Source organism: Rattus norvegicus, chromosome 6 (assembly GCF_021556685.1).
Source record: "Rattus norvegicus strain SHRSP/BbbUtx chromosome 6, alternate assembly SHRSP_T2T, whole genome shotgun sequence".
NCBI classification, from domain to species: domain Eukaryota; kingdom Metazoa; phylum Chordata; class Mammalia; order Rodentia; family Muridae; genus Rattus; species Rattus norvegicus.
This window is the reverse complement of record NC_141539.1, coordinates 80,571,014-80,584,832: the sequence shown is the minus strand read 5'-3', so window position 1 is coordinate 80,584,832 and position 13,819 is coordinate 80,571,014. Positions and strand designations below refer to the sequence as shown.

The following is a 13,819-nucleotide window of genomic DNA, read 5'->3' as shown; positions in this document are numbered from 1 at the left end:
GCCCGGATAATCAAGATGCACAAGGGAAAATCCAGAGAGGGACTCTGAAGCTCCAATGAAGCAAAGGTCCCTCCCTGTTGCTAGCTTCCTTCTAGCAGTAGTCTCTGTGGCCACAGCCTGTCATCTTCCTTCACATTCTGCCAACAATACAGGGGTGGGCAGTGGCCCCCAAGATTCCCTAGAAGTGACTATGGAACATCAGCTTGGTGTTGATATAGCTTTGTGGCTCAGCATCTGGGAGCAGTTGTTGACATCCGATTGTCCCCCCTCTACAGAGATCAATTTCAGGCCTGAAGAGATGACTTGGTGGCTAGGAGCACTGACTACTCTTGCAGAGAACCTGAGTTCATTTCCCATCATCCTCATGGTAGCTCCCAACCATCCTTCCCTCCAGTTCCATGGGATCCAACATCCTCTTCTGGTCTCTGAGCACCAAACATGCATGTAGTCCGCATATATACATACACAAAGTCAAAATACTCACATAACTTATACAAAATATAAATAAGTAAGTATAAGAAAAAGAGAGAGACTAAAGAAAACTCAAGACAATGGCTGGAGGTATCTTTTTTCTTCATTAATCATGCCCGATTAAAATAAACTATCAAGGTTAATTAATGAGATATCCAAGCTAAGATAAATGTGTCCTTTGAAACACAAATTCTTCCTTTCACTTACATCCTACTCCTATGTGGAAGGAAGGTTTTTCTTTCCCTTTTTCCTCCTTTCAAATTTATGGAAATGCTTCGAGACCTGCTTTGAGTAATGGAAAGTATAGAAGACTGCCTCTCTCCTGAAGAGCCAAAACATTTGCCTACTTGAATGTGGCAACTGGGATTCCCTTCCACAAAGCAGTATTTCTCCCAAGGTTAACTTACAGAGCCTCAGTCCACTGGAGAAAAAAACCTCACCCCATTTGCTTTCCAACCACCTGATGCCACACAAAGCAACATTGTTACCCACTCAGCATTAAGATACCCCACCACTCCAGGGAATAGAGAGGCAAAGATTAAAACAGAGACTGAAGGAACACCCATTCAGAGTCTGCCCCACATGTGGCCCATACATATACAGCCACCCAATTAGACAAGATGGAGGAAGCAAAGAAGTGCAGGCCGACAGGAGCCGGATGTAGATCGCTCCTGAGAGACACAGCCAGAATACAGCAAATACAGAGGCAAATGCCAGCAGCAAACCACTGAACTGAGAATAGGACCCCCGTTGAAGGAATCAGAGAAAGAACTGGAAGAGCTTGAAGGAGCTCGAGACCCCATATGAACAACAATGCCAACCAACCAGAGCTTCCAGGACTAAGCCACTACCTAAAGACTATACATGGACTGACCCTGGGCTCCAACCTCATAGGTAGCAATGAATATCCTAGTAAGAGCACCAGTGGAAGGGGAAGCCCTGGGTCCTGCTAAGACTGAACCCCCAGTGAACATGATTGTTGGGGGGAGGGCGGTAATGGGGGGTAATGGGGAGGGGAACACCCATAAAGAAGGGGAGGGGGAGGGATTAGGGGGATGTTTGCCCGGAAACCGGGAAAGGGAATAACACTCGAAATGTAAATAAGAAATACTCAAGTTAATAAAAAAAAAAAAGATACCCCACCAGTCATCTTGCAGATGAAGGATCACAACTGTGTGCTCAGATCTCTTTCTTGACCTTAGAGGTGGAGGAATCTGACTACAACATGTGCCTGTACTACTGGCCACATCCTGATAGCTATTTACCCAGGGAACAATGCCTAAAACTTCTGTCTGTGATCACACAAGCTGATCAGAGCCAACTCTGGTCAGTAGTTAGATGGAACAACTCCAGGAAAAATAGCCCAGTCTGTCATAAATGATCTTCGTGACTTGTAGATAGTACTGGGCTCTCAAGGAGTAAGGGATAGTGCCTCAGTGGTACCTGGAAGCAGGATTTAGGCAAAAGATTGTTTTCTCTCCTACGTGTAGTCTTTGAACTTCTGAATTTTATTATTTAAATAAATTTCATTGTGTATATTTGAAATTTTTATGATAATGTCTAGGGATACTAATAGATAATAAAATGGTTACACGTCAGGAGAGATGGCTCTTCCAGAGGAGTCATGCTCAGTTTTCTAACAGCCACGTTTGGCAGTTTACAATTACGACTCCAGCTCCAAGGTTCCCCAGTGTACTTTTCTGGTCTCTATGGGCACCTACACAGATGTGCACATACACACACAGGGGTAGTGGATACACACACATAAGTGAAAATAAGCTTTAAGTAAAATGATTCCTGAAGCAAATCATCATCTTACATAGTTATTTTTTATGTATCAAAAGTAACTGAAATCTACTTATTTAGCAAGCTGCCTCCCCACCCCAAAGTACAACTTTCTCGACAATGGTCCTAACGTTGAACTTCAGACCTCTGGGCTTACTCATCCTGCATGCCTGCTATTCTTTGACCTATATCTGCTTACTTCCTATACTCCTCTCCTGCTCTGGTAATTATGGGTTTGTTCTCCATCTCTGTATGTGAACTTTTGGTTGTGTTTTTAGATTTTGCTTGTATGGACAGAAAAGGGGTCATGAAGTCCTACTGCACACAGAGGCGTTACTGGCAATGGACAGTTGGGATGGAGGCACTGGTGGTTCTTTTGTGAGGGTGTGGCTCCTTTGTGGCAGACATAATGCCAATAAAAACTCCTAAAGAAAAGAGAGACCACACAAAATTTTTCTGTGCTTTAACCTATTTTACTGGGGTTCTTTTTTGACTGATACTCTTAAGGATAATTGATGAGATGTGCAAAAATTATAGGCTCATTTCTCCAAATAAAAGATAAGGCAAAACACTATTGCTCTGTTTCTAGAATATAGACAAAGCACTGTGCTAGATCTTTATGGGGGTCTATGGGAGCAATGGGCATTCAATAGATGTGCGGAAGAACATGGGATTTCCATTGTTAGCATTTGACAATGACAGAAATCGGTTAAAGACTTTGAGTCAGGCACTCACTCCTGCCATCCCAGCACTGTAGAGAGACTTACCTATCAATATTATCCACATCCCGTAACACTTCCTACATCCTAATTCACTTGTTCTCCTGTAACACAGCTCAGAAGCCGACAGGGGATGGGGCACCTAGGAATCTTAGAAGGCAGTTGGTCCACAGTCGGTAACTAAATACGAAAATTGCACTGAACCCAAATTTCACAGGGAAACTGTCCTGATGCCAGGATGGATAGAGTTGGAATCATTTGGCTGATGATAATGATCACCCACCATTTTGTTTTGAAAGGGAAGCCCAATAATCAAATAAGTTTAGTAAAATCTCCTGTGTTTACCGAGATCTAGTCAAAATGATCCTACATTTTACTATTTAAGCATCCTAGTGGAAGTCATGTTTTCCCTTTCTAATTGAATATTTGCTTACATGTGTGTGACACAGGATCCCTGAATGAAGGGAAAAAGTAGTCTACCACACGTCTAATTCTTTTAGGTACCAGAAATTTTTTTTTATACAAAACTCCAACTTTCAAGAAGAAAAATTATGTACGTTTTTGTGTCTGCTGCCTGTGGTGATTGGAACAGTGAGCCCTGAAAATCACATCACCTATTACAAGGATAAGCACGGAGAGAAAAAGTTCTGGTCAAGCCTTTTGTTAGCAGCACTCATTACCTTAGGAACACTTCCTCTATAGGGTGGGTGAGAGAAGCAGCCTAACACGTTAGGATGACAGACTGAGTAGAGTTCAAACATCCCTGTCTGAGCACTGACCTGCTCTGTGATGTCAGGTATGTGACATACACTGAAGCCCCACAGTGGAGGTTCAGACCGTGTGCTCCTCCATTCCCAACATTCGTTCTCTCACAGTCCCTCCTTCTCCCTGTGGGGTCAGAGACCTCTCTTTTAATTAATTAATTAATCAATTAACATCCCAAATGCTGCCCATCCTCTCAGACCTGCCCCCCACCACACACACACACAGATACACACACACACACACACACACACACACACACACACACACACCACACACCACACACACACACACACACCTCACAGAGTCCCTCTCCCCATTCCTTTTCCCCTTCTCCTCTGAGAGGGTATCTCCCCTTGGTATTCCCCCATCCTGACACATCAAGTCTCTGCAGGATTAGGCACATTTTCTCCCAAGGAGGCCAGACAAGGCCTGTTAGGAAACTAAGTCCACAATTAGGCTACAACTTTAGGGACAGCCCCTGCTCCCGTTGTTGGTGCACATCTGCTATATATGTGCTGGGGGTCCTCAGTCCAGCCTGTGTGTCCTCTTTGGTTAGTGGCTCAGTCCCTGGGAGTGGCCAAGGGTCTAGGTTAGTTGACACAGTTGGTCTTCCTGTGGAGTTCCTATCCCCTTCAGCACCTTCAGTCCTCCTCCCCCAACTCTTCCATAAGAGTCCCTCAGTCCAACATTTGTCTGTGGGTATCTGTATCTGTTTCAGTCAGCTGCTGAAGAGAGCCTCTCAGAGGACAGTTATGCTAGGTTCCTGTCTGCAAGTATAACACAGCATCATTAATAATGTGAGGGACTGGTGCTTGCCCATGGGATGAGTCTCAAGTTGGGCCAGTTATTGGTTGGCCATTTCTTCACTCTCTGCTCCATCTTTGTCCCTACATTTCTTTTAGAAAAGGTAATTTTTGGGTCATTGATGGGTGACTGGATGTCCTTACCCCTCCACTGGGGGCCTGCCCGGCTACAGGAGGTAGCTTCTTCTGTTTCCATATCCCCACTGTTGGGCGTCTCAGTTAAGGTCACCTGCATTGACTCCTAGGAGCCTCCCCCAGCCCAGAAGATTCACCACCCCCCAGTAAACTACAGATTTCCATTCATTCTCCTGGCCTTCTTGCCCTCTCTTTTGTCTCTCCCTACACCTGATCCTGACACCTCTCCCATTCCCTTTCCTATCACCTCTCCCAGCCATCTTCCCTCCATCAATCTCCAATGACTATTTTATTCCTCCTCCTAAGTAAGATTCAAGCATCCTCGCTTGAACCTTCTTGTTTTTCTTTAGGTGTGTGGGGTGTATAATGTGTATCCTGTACTTTGTGGCTAGTGTCTACTTATCAATGAGTATATACCATGCATGTCCTTTTGGGTCTTGGTAACCTCGTTCAGGATGATATTTTCTAGTTTGATCCATTTGTTTGCTAAGTTCATGATGCCCTTGTCTATAATGGCTGAATAGTGTTCCACTGTGTAAATGAACCATTTTGGATGCATCCATACTTTGGTTGAGGGACATCTGGGTTGCTTCCAGTTTCTGGCTATTAAGGATAAAGCTGAACATAGTGGAGCATGTGTCCTTGTGGTAGGTGGAGCACCTTTTGGATACATGCCCAGAGGTGGTATATCTGGGTCTTCATATAGAACTATTTCCAATTTTCTGAGAAACTGCCAGATTGAGTTCCAGAGAGTTTGTACAAGTTTGCAATCCCACCAGCAATGGAAGAACATTCCCTTTTCTCCACATCCTCACCAGCATCTGCTTTGATTGAGTTTTTGATCTTAAGCATTCAGATGTAATAGCTAAGATCATTGGTGTAAGGTAGACTCTCTGGGTCATTTTGATTTGCATTTCCCTGATGACTAAGAACTTTGAACATTTCTTTAAGTACTTCCTGGCCATTCAAGATTCCTCTGTTAAGAATTTTCTGCTTAGCTTCATACCTCATTTTTAAATTGGGTTATTTTGGTGTGTTGGAGTCTAACTTTTTGAGTTCTTTATATACTTTAGATATTAGCCTTCTGTCTGACATAGGGTTAGTGAAGATCTTTCCCCAATCTGTAGGATGTCATTTTGTCCTACTGACAGTATCTTTGCCTTACAGAAACTTTTCAGTTTCATAAGGTCCCATTTATCAATTGTTAATCTTTGAGCCACTGGTGTTCTGTTCAGGAAATTATTCCTGTACCAGTGCGTTCAAGGCTATTTCCTACTTTCTCTTCTATTAGATTTAATTTATCTGGTTTTATGCTGAGGTCCTTGATCCACTTGGACATGAGTTTGTGCAGGGGATAAATATGGATCTACTTGCATTTTTCTACATGCAGACATTTACTTAGGCAATCACCATTTGTTAAAAATGCTTTCTGTTTTCCATTGTTAAAAGTTAAGTGTCCATAGGTATGTAGGTTTATTTCCTGGTCTTTGATTCTATTCCATTGACCAACCTGTCTGTTTCTATACCAATGTCATGCAGTTTTTTTCACTATTGCCCTATAATGCAGCTTGAGATCAGGGATGGTGATATATCCAGACGTTCTTTTATTGTTCAGGGTTGTTTTAATCTATCTAAGATTTTTTTGTTTTTTCCATATGAAGTTGAGAGGTGTTTTTACAAGGTCTGTAAAAAAAATGTATTGGAATATTGATGGGGATTGCATTGGATCTGTAGATTGCTTTTGATAAGATGACCAGTTTTACTAGAACAATAGGACAACAAAAGGAGATCAATGGGAAAAAATTGGAAAGGAAGAAGTCAAGGTATCACTATTCATAGATGATATAATAGTATACATAAGAGAGCTCCAAATTCTACCTAAGAACTCCTGCAGCTGATAGACAACTTCAGCAAAGTGACTGGCTATAAAATTAATGCAAAGATATCAATAATTCCCCTTTAAACTAGTGATAAATGACCTGAGAAAGAAATTAGGGAAATGACACCCTTCACAATAGCCACAAACAATATAAAATATCTTGGTATAACTCCGACCAAACAAGTGAAAGATCTGGGTGACAAGAACTTCAAGTCCCTGAAAAGAGAAATTGAATAAGATATCAGAAGATGGAAAGATCTCCCAAGTTCATGGATCTGTAGGATTAACAAAATGGACATTTCTTAACACCAGGCAGCAAGACCAAAGATAGGTAGGAACTGTAGCTGCCTTGGGAAAGGAGAGCAGGTGCTGAGTGAGGCGCTAGGCCTGGAGGGGAGCCTAAGCTAGGCCTTGGTTAGGTTGGGTCTTGGAAGAAGTGGATCTTGCATACATTTCTTGAGCATTTCATCAGAATCCAGGAATCTGAGAGAAGAAAAGACCAGCCAAAAGTCTGTGGTGAAGCATGTCCTTCCTCCCCCTCCAACCAGCTTCACCTTTTCCTTGCAGGTATGTCCATGCACTGTGGGTGCTAGGAATTGACCCCAGGCCCTCTGTGAATGCAGCCAGTCTTTGCCACTGTTTTGACCAACAAGTGATTTGTATCCATTATTTTATTATCATAACTTATTACAGTCAGTAGTAACTGCTGTTATTACAAAAAGCAAACAACAGTGACCGCTTACACTACAGTAAGTCCACAGACTTAGTTGTTGTAACAGCAATCCTGTAAGAAGGAATCTGTTGTTATCCTGGTTTACAACTAAGTGGTGTGAAGATGAATCAGAGAAGGTGAAATACTTCCCAAAGTTACTAAGTGCTGCTGCTAAGCCTCAACCCAGGGGATGTCTGACTCTAGATTGTTAGCCTCTGCGACACTTAATTGTTAACAGCTACAGTTCAAACCCACAAATCTGAGTTCAAAATCTATGAGTTTTACTCTATTGCACAACCCAGTACATATGAGCAAATCTCATGGAATGGTCAGTCAATGGACACCATTGGAATATTTCACTGAGGTATGTTTTCAAACTAAGAAGAAACAATACTATCCAAATCAATATTTAAATTTAGTCTCTCAATCCTGATGATTTAGTAAACTATGGGCTTTTTTATTTCTCATACTGGTTATATATTTATTTATTGCATTTCTATAATTAGACATTGGCAAATTTCAGATTATTCTAAAACTACTTAACGAATTTTTGCTTGGAGCCTGAAAGGTAATTTTTTTTAATCCCCATTAATTTTATTTATCTATCCACTTTACATCCCAATCACACACACCCCTTCTCAGTCTCCACTCAAAAAGTCCCTCCCAATCACCTCTCTCCTTCCCCTCTGATAAGGGGACACACCTCCCCTTGGCACCAACCCACCCTGGCACAGCAAGTCACTGCAAGACTAGTCATCTCCTCTCCCACTAAGGCCAGACAAGGAAGCCCAGTTAGGAGAAGAGGATCCATAGGCAGGCAACAGAGTCAGAGACAGTCCCCACTCCAGTTGTTGGGTGACCTGCATAAAGACCAAACTGCACATCTGCTACATATGTGCAGGGGGTTGGGAGGACTAGGTCCAGCTCATGCTTATTCTTTTGTTGGTGATTCAGTCCCCAGAGGCCCAGGTTAGTTGATTCTGTTGGTCTTCTTGTGGAGAACCTATCCTCTCCGGTCCCTCAGTCTTTCTCCCAGCTCTGCCACAAGACTTCCTGAGCTCCATCTAATGTTTGGCTGTGCGACTCTGTATCTGTTTCAGTCGGCTGCTGGGTGGAGCCTCTGAGAGGACAGTTATGTTAGGCTCCTGTCTGCAAATACAACAGAGCATCATTAATAGAGTCAGGGATTGGTGCTTGCCCATGGGATGGGTCTCTAGTTGGGCCAGCCACTGACTGGCAATTCTCTCAGTCTCTGCTCCATCTTTCTCCCTGCACTTCTTGTAGGCAGGACCTTGTAGGTTGGGATCAAAGTTTTTGTGGGTGGGTTGGTGTCCTTATCCTTCCACTGAGAGTCCTGCCTGGCTACAGGAGTTGGCCACTTCAGGCTCCATATCCCCCAATGGTAGGAGTCTCAGCTAGAATCAAGTTCACAGACTCACTGGAGCCTCCACATCCCAGGTCTCTGGAACATCCTAGACATGACCTCCCTCCCCTCCCACAACCCAATACTGATTTCCATTCACTTTCCCAGCCCTATCTCTCTATACCTGTTTCCACCTACCCGTCCCCCTTCCTATCCCCTCTCCCACCCAGATCCTTCCCTCCATCCACCTCCAATATCTATCTATTTTATTTCCCCTTCTGAATGAGATTCAACCATCCTCCCTTGGCCTCTCCTTGTCATTTGGCTTCTTTGGATCTGTGGACTGTACATGGGTATCCTGTACTTTACAGCTAACGTCCACTCACAAGTGAGTACACACCACGCATGTCCTTTTGGGTCTTGGTTACCTCACTCGGGATGATATTTCCTACTTCCATCCATTTGCTGCAAAATTCAGGATGCCTTGGTTTTTAATTGCTGAGTAGTATTTCATTCTGTAAATAAAACACACTTTCTTTATCCATTCTTCAGCAAACAATGGTTTTTAAACAGCAAAAACCTACCCAAACCATTTGGAGAGCAGTGCTGTCCTTATTTTCTAGAACATCTGTTGAAGCTGAGTGTGGTAATATACACCTTTAATCCAAACACTTAGGAGACAGAAGCAGGTGGATCTCTGTAAGTTCAAGGCTACATAGTGAGTTCCATAACATATTAACACAATAGCAGGACCCTACCTCAAACAAACAAACAAACAAACAAACAAAAGAATAGCCTTTAAAGAGATGGCTCAGTGGTTAGGAGCACTGGCTGCTCTTCCAGATGATCCAAGTTCAGTTCCTAGCACCCACATGGTACCTCACAACTAACTATAACTCCAATTCTAGGGGATCCTAGGCTGTCTTCTGGCCTCCTTGGGCCCTCTCCCCCCACCTCTCTCTACACACACACACACACACACACACACACACACACACACACACACACACACACACACATCATGATACAGAGACCTACATGAGACAAAACATTCAGATCCATAAAATAAAAATTAATGAAAATTAAAGGCTCCCTCTAGCCCTCCTGCCCCTGAGATGTTAGATGAGGGAGACAGAGAGGAGAAGGTCACACTTGCATGGTCAGTCTGGCCTGGAGTCCTCATGTCTGCCCTTCCCTGCCTCGTGCTGCCTTCCTCAGAGGGAACAGATGTGTGTGCAGCTTGCTCAGCCTCTCCAGACATGAGCTGCTAGACAACTTCTCCTCACTTTTGAGAGCTGAAATAATTTGGATGTTAGTCAACACACCAAAGCACACATAAAAAGGCCCCACTGTAGAACTCAGAACAGACTTTAACCTCAAGAGAATTTTCTTGGCTTCTTTGTGAGATGAATTTTGTTGCTTCAAGGTACATTCTCACGTGGTATTTTCACATTACACAGAAGGACTTGCTTAGGGTGACTTCTTGTAATTAATCCTCATAAATGAAAAGAGAAAGAGCTAATTATAGAATTGTAGCTAGTAGGAATTTTTAAAATAATTTATTAGTGAAAACTATACCATCTACTATATAAATAAACAGCACATTTAAATGTATTTTTCTAATCACATAGTATAAATTACCAGTTGAGTGAACGCTTTGGTTGCTTTTCTTCCCTTCTATTCAGCTGCTGGTGTGGTTTTAATTGCAAGTTATAGGAGAATATTTTGAATCACAAGTGTGGCATACTGCTGTGACCATCACAGCAACATGCTCCGAAAGAACACTGAGCAGATGTCATGTGAGCTTGACTCAGGAGGGAAAATCTACAAGCTAAGAGGAGAAGGGAGAGTCTCCTTTGTGAAATATCTCCAAAGGGGAAACAGTCATACTCTCAAAAACGCATGTGAGTGCGTAACTGTGCTGTAGCAAACTGCGAATCTCAGAGAAACCAGAGTGCACCGTTTAGCAAGCTCCAAAGGCAACAGCAGATTGGGCTCCAGCAGACAAGGTCTTTCAGTCTTGGTAATAACCCCAGGGTTGGAAAGGAACAAATTAAAGATAACCTCTTACTCCCAGTTCCGTTGGTCGTTAAGATATCACAGCAAGTGACATATACACTGATCGCCCACCTATGTGAAGAGATGTTTAGCCATGTTTGTTTCTAAACTAGCATGAGTTAAAATCACTGAGGCAATGGGTTTGAGATGAATTTTAAAATTAGCTTGGAAAAAAAGCATAATTTATAAAGTAAACATTCTAGATGGAGGAGCCAAATATAAATTCCTTTTGGATGACATGGAGTTATGTGTTATTAATGTATCTATATGGATAATCTCTCCTTTAGAGTGTGTAATCCAGAACTGGATACAATTATTTAATGTCAAAGTGATGGTAACTATTACATGACATTAGTTTCACCAGTTACACAAAAGATGTATCCAACAATTCTTTATAAAGCCTGCTGCTCTACATAAAGTTATGGGGGTTTGGGGAGTTGGAAAGGAGATCTAGTTTTTGAAATCATAAATATAAACATGATTTTTTTTCCTATTTTGGAAAATAGTTCCTCATAATTCTGGTATGAAAGGACACTAGTGTAGTAATTTGCTGCATCCCATGGTCCCAAGATGATGTCTCTTGTTCTGCTTCTCTCTCATACAGCAACCATCTACTTTTGCTTATGCAAGACAAATCATTAAGAAGGAAGGCTGGGGGTTCCAGGGCCTCAACAAAGGATTTACAGCAACTCTGGGACGCCACGGAATTTTCAACATGACTTACTTTGGCTTCTACTACAACGTCAAAGATAATATTCCATCCAGTAAGGTAGCTATGCAGTCATTTAAGTTCTGTTGGGTGGAAAGCATACCAATGTTTGTAGCTTTATCTGTACAGTATTTGTCTCATCCAACCAAATCCACAGCCACTATCTACTTGATCCTGTCAGCCTATGTATCGAGTCCTGTTATGTCCCTTTCAAATCCAGAAACCGAGACTTCTGAAGGTCAGTAGGAAAGCTGAGCCTGAACCCAAGTCTTGATGGAGAGGTTACTCTCCATGAAGAATGTCTCACATAGATATGAATACTTTCCATTGAATCACTACTAGACATTTCTACAAACAGCGTAATAATTTCATTTCTACCTCACTCATATCACTTTCTCAAAACCATGGAGTTGGGTTTGTTTGTTTGTTTTTGTTTCGTTTTCTCGTACTCCAAATCAGTTGAGCTCACAAGGGAAATGTCAGGCTATATTTCAAATGGTACATTGATGCTCACTGTAAAATTACTTGGGTTAATTTAGGTGAGGGGTAAGCCACTCCTCTCTAGTCATTTGCTCATATTATAATATAACAATGGGGATAATTGCATTATCTTTTAATGATAACCTGCAGAAGACAAAAGTCTTCAACTCCTACAATATAAAACTGCCTATGGTATACCTGTAAGTTACACACTCCAGTGTTTTCCCTCCACAGAGCTTGACATTCAAGGTGACAATTCTGTGGTTTACACTCTTGACAAAAGCAGCTCACATAACATTAGAGAAGTGTCTAATTCTTTAATTTCTCCAGCTACCAAAAGAATTCAGCCAGCTGTCAACTGCATACACTAAATTGGGTTATATAAATGATTTATACAAATTAAGTATTGATATATCTTATTATATTATGACTTTATTTTAATGTGTATGTTAAGGTAAAATGAAATTATTTTTATTTAAAAGAATTCAAGAAGATCAATAAGATGTATATATAGTCACGAGTTAGTAGGTATTTTTTAATGGATGGGGTACAGTTGTGGACAAAGGAACCAGCAAGAGTTGCAGAGGATAAGAGAGGCTAATGGCAAATATGACCACAGTGCATTCTATATGTGCAAATGACAATCAAAAATAATGAAAGAATCCACAGATAGTGGGTCATGCCTGTAATCTCAATGCTCTGGAGGCTGAGGTAGGAGCATCAGCATTGGTTTGAAGCCAGCCTGAGCTGCATAACAAGACCTTATCTTTAAACACCAGTAAGTAAATATCTACAAGTTCAAACTTTACTCTGGAGTTAAGCAGTCTACGATTAAGTTATTACATGCTCCGTATAAGTAAAAAGGACCAGGAACCTGGCAGTTTCTTTATTTTCTTAAAAATAAAGACAAACAGGGGCTGGGGATTTAGCTCAGTGGAAGAGCGCTTACCTAGGAAGCACAAGGCCCTGGGTTCGGTCCCCAGCTCCGAAAAAAAAGAACCAAAAAAAAAAAAATAAAATAAAGACAAACAACAGACAGAGCCATTTTTCTTGCCTGTTTGCAAATCAACTTTTGTTACTAATGCGAACGCCATGTTTCAATAAGCACTTTAATTAATACGAATTATTACAAATACGATGTTTCAATAAGCACTTTGATTAAGCACCTCTCAAGGGTTAAAGAGGTGACTCAACCATTAAAGGCTAGGCTCCCAACCAAAATGTCAAGTGTTTCTCTCTGTATACCAGGCACTCTATAAAGTGTGCTGTATTCTTAAAGAAGCTCTCAAGAATCCACGAAAAAGGCCACTGAACAGGCATATTGAAAATGTTTGATTGTATTTAGACGAGCAATGTGTCGAGAGTCATTAGTTAATAATACTTCTAATCATGTATGGAAATGCTTTCCAAACTCTCAAATTCCATTTTCTAAATTTTGACTGCTATTCTAAAAACAAATCCCATCACGTTTTTAGCATGTTATGTATCAATGTTGCCTAAAAACTAGGTTTTTCTAACACTTATTCCTCCAGCATGCTGAGTTTCGCAGTGCTCTCATCTCCCACTCCCATTTATAAAGTACATATAAAAACGGCCGTTAACAAGAACAGGGGCTTTTCCTGTTTTTTTTTTTTTTTCACTGCTGTATCCTCAGAGATTAAAACACTGCCTGGTGCAGAGCAGGTCCTCAGGAAACCTTTATTAAATGAATCGCATGAAGGAAGGAAGAAATGAATGGAAAATGTGTTTCCTTTCACTGCATACCTTAGGGATACCTTGGCATTCGGGAGAGCCACAATATTAATTGGTGTTAGTGTATAGGAAACTGGAAGAGAGTTTACAGTTGAAGGGCTTAGAGCTAGAGTGGGTCTCACCCTAATCAAACAGAACCCCAAGAAAAAGAAAATGGCACAAGAGAGTCTTTGTATCCAGGAGGTGAG

The 13,819-nt window shown here is 41.6% G+C and overlaps 1 protein-coding gene across 1 annotated transcript in view; it reads left to right on the top strand.

The window, feature by feature from the left end:
* Slc25a21 (solute carrier family 25 member 21) overlaps positions 1-13,819 on the top strand; it is a 505,498-nt gene that overhangs the window by 467,935 nt on the left and 23,744 nt on the right. The window contains 1 exon segment of the mRNA NM_133614.3: positions 11,295-11,459. Within this exon segment, the coding sequence (NP_598298.1) occupies positions 11,295-11,459 (165 nt within the window).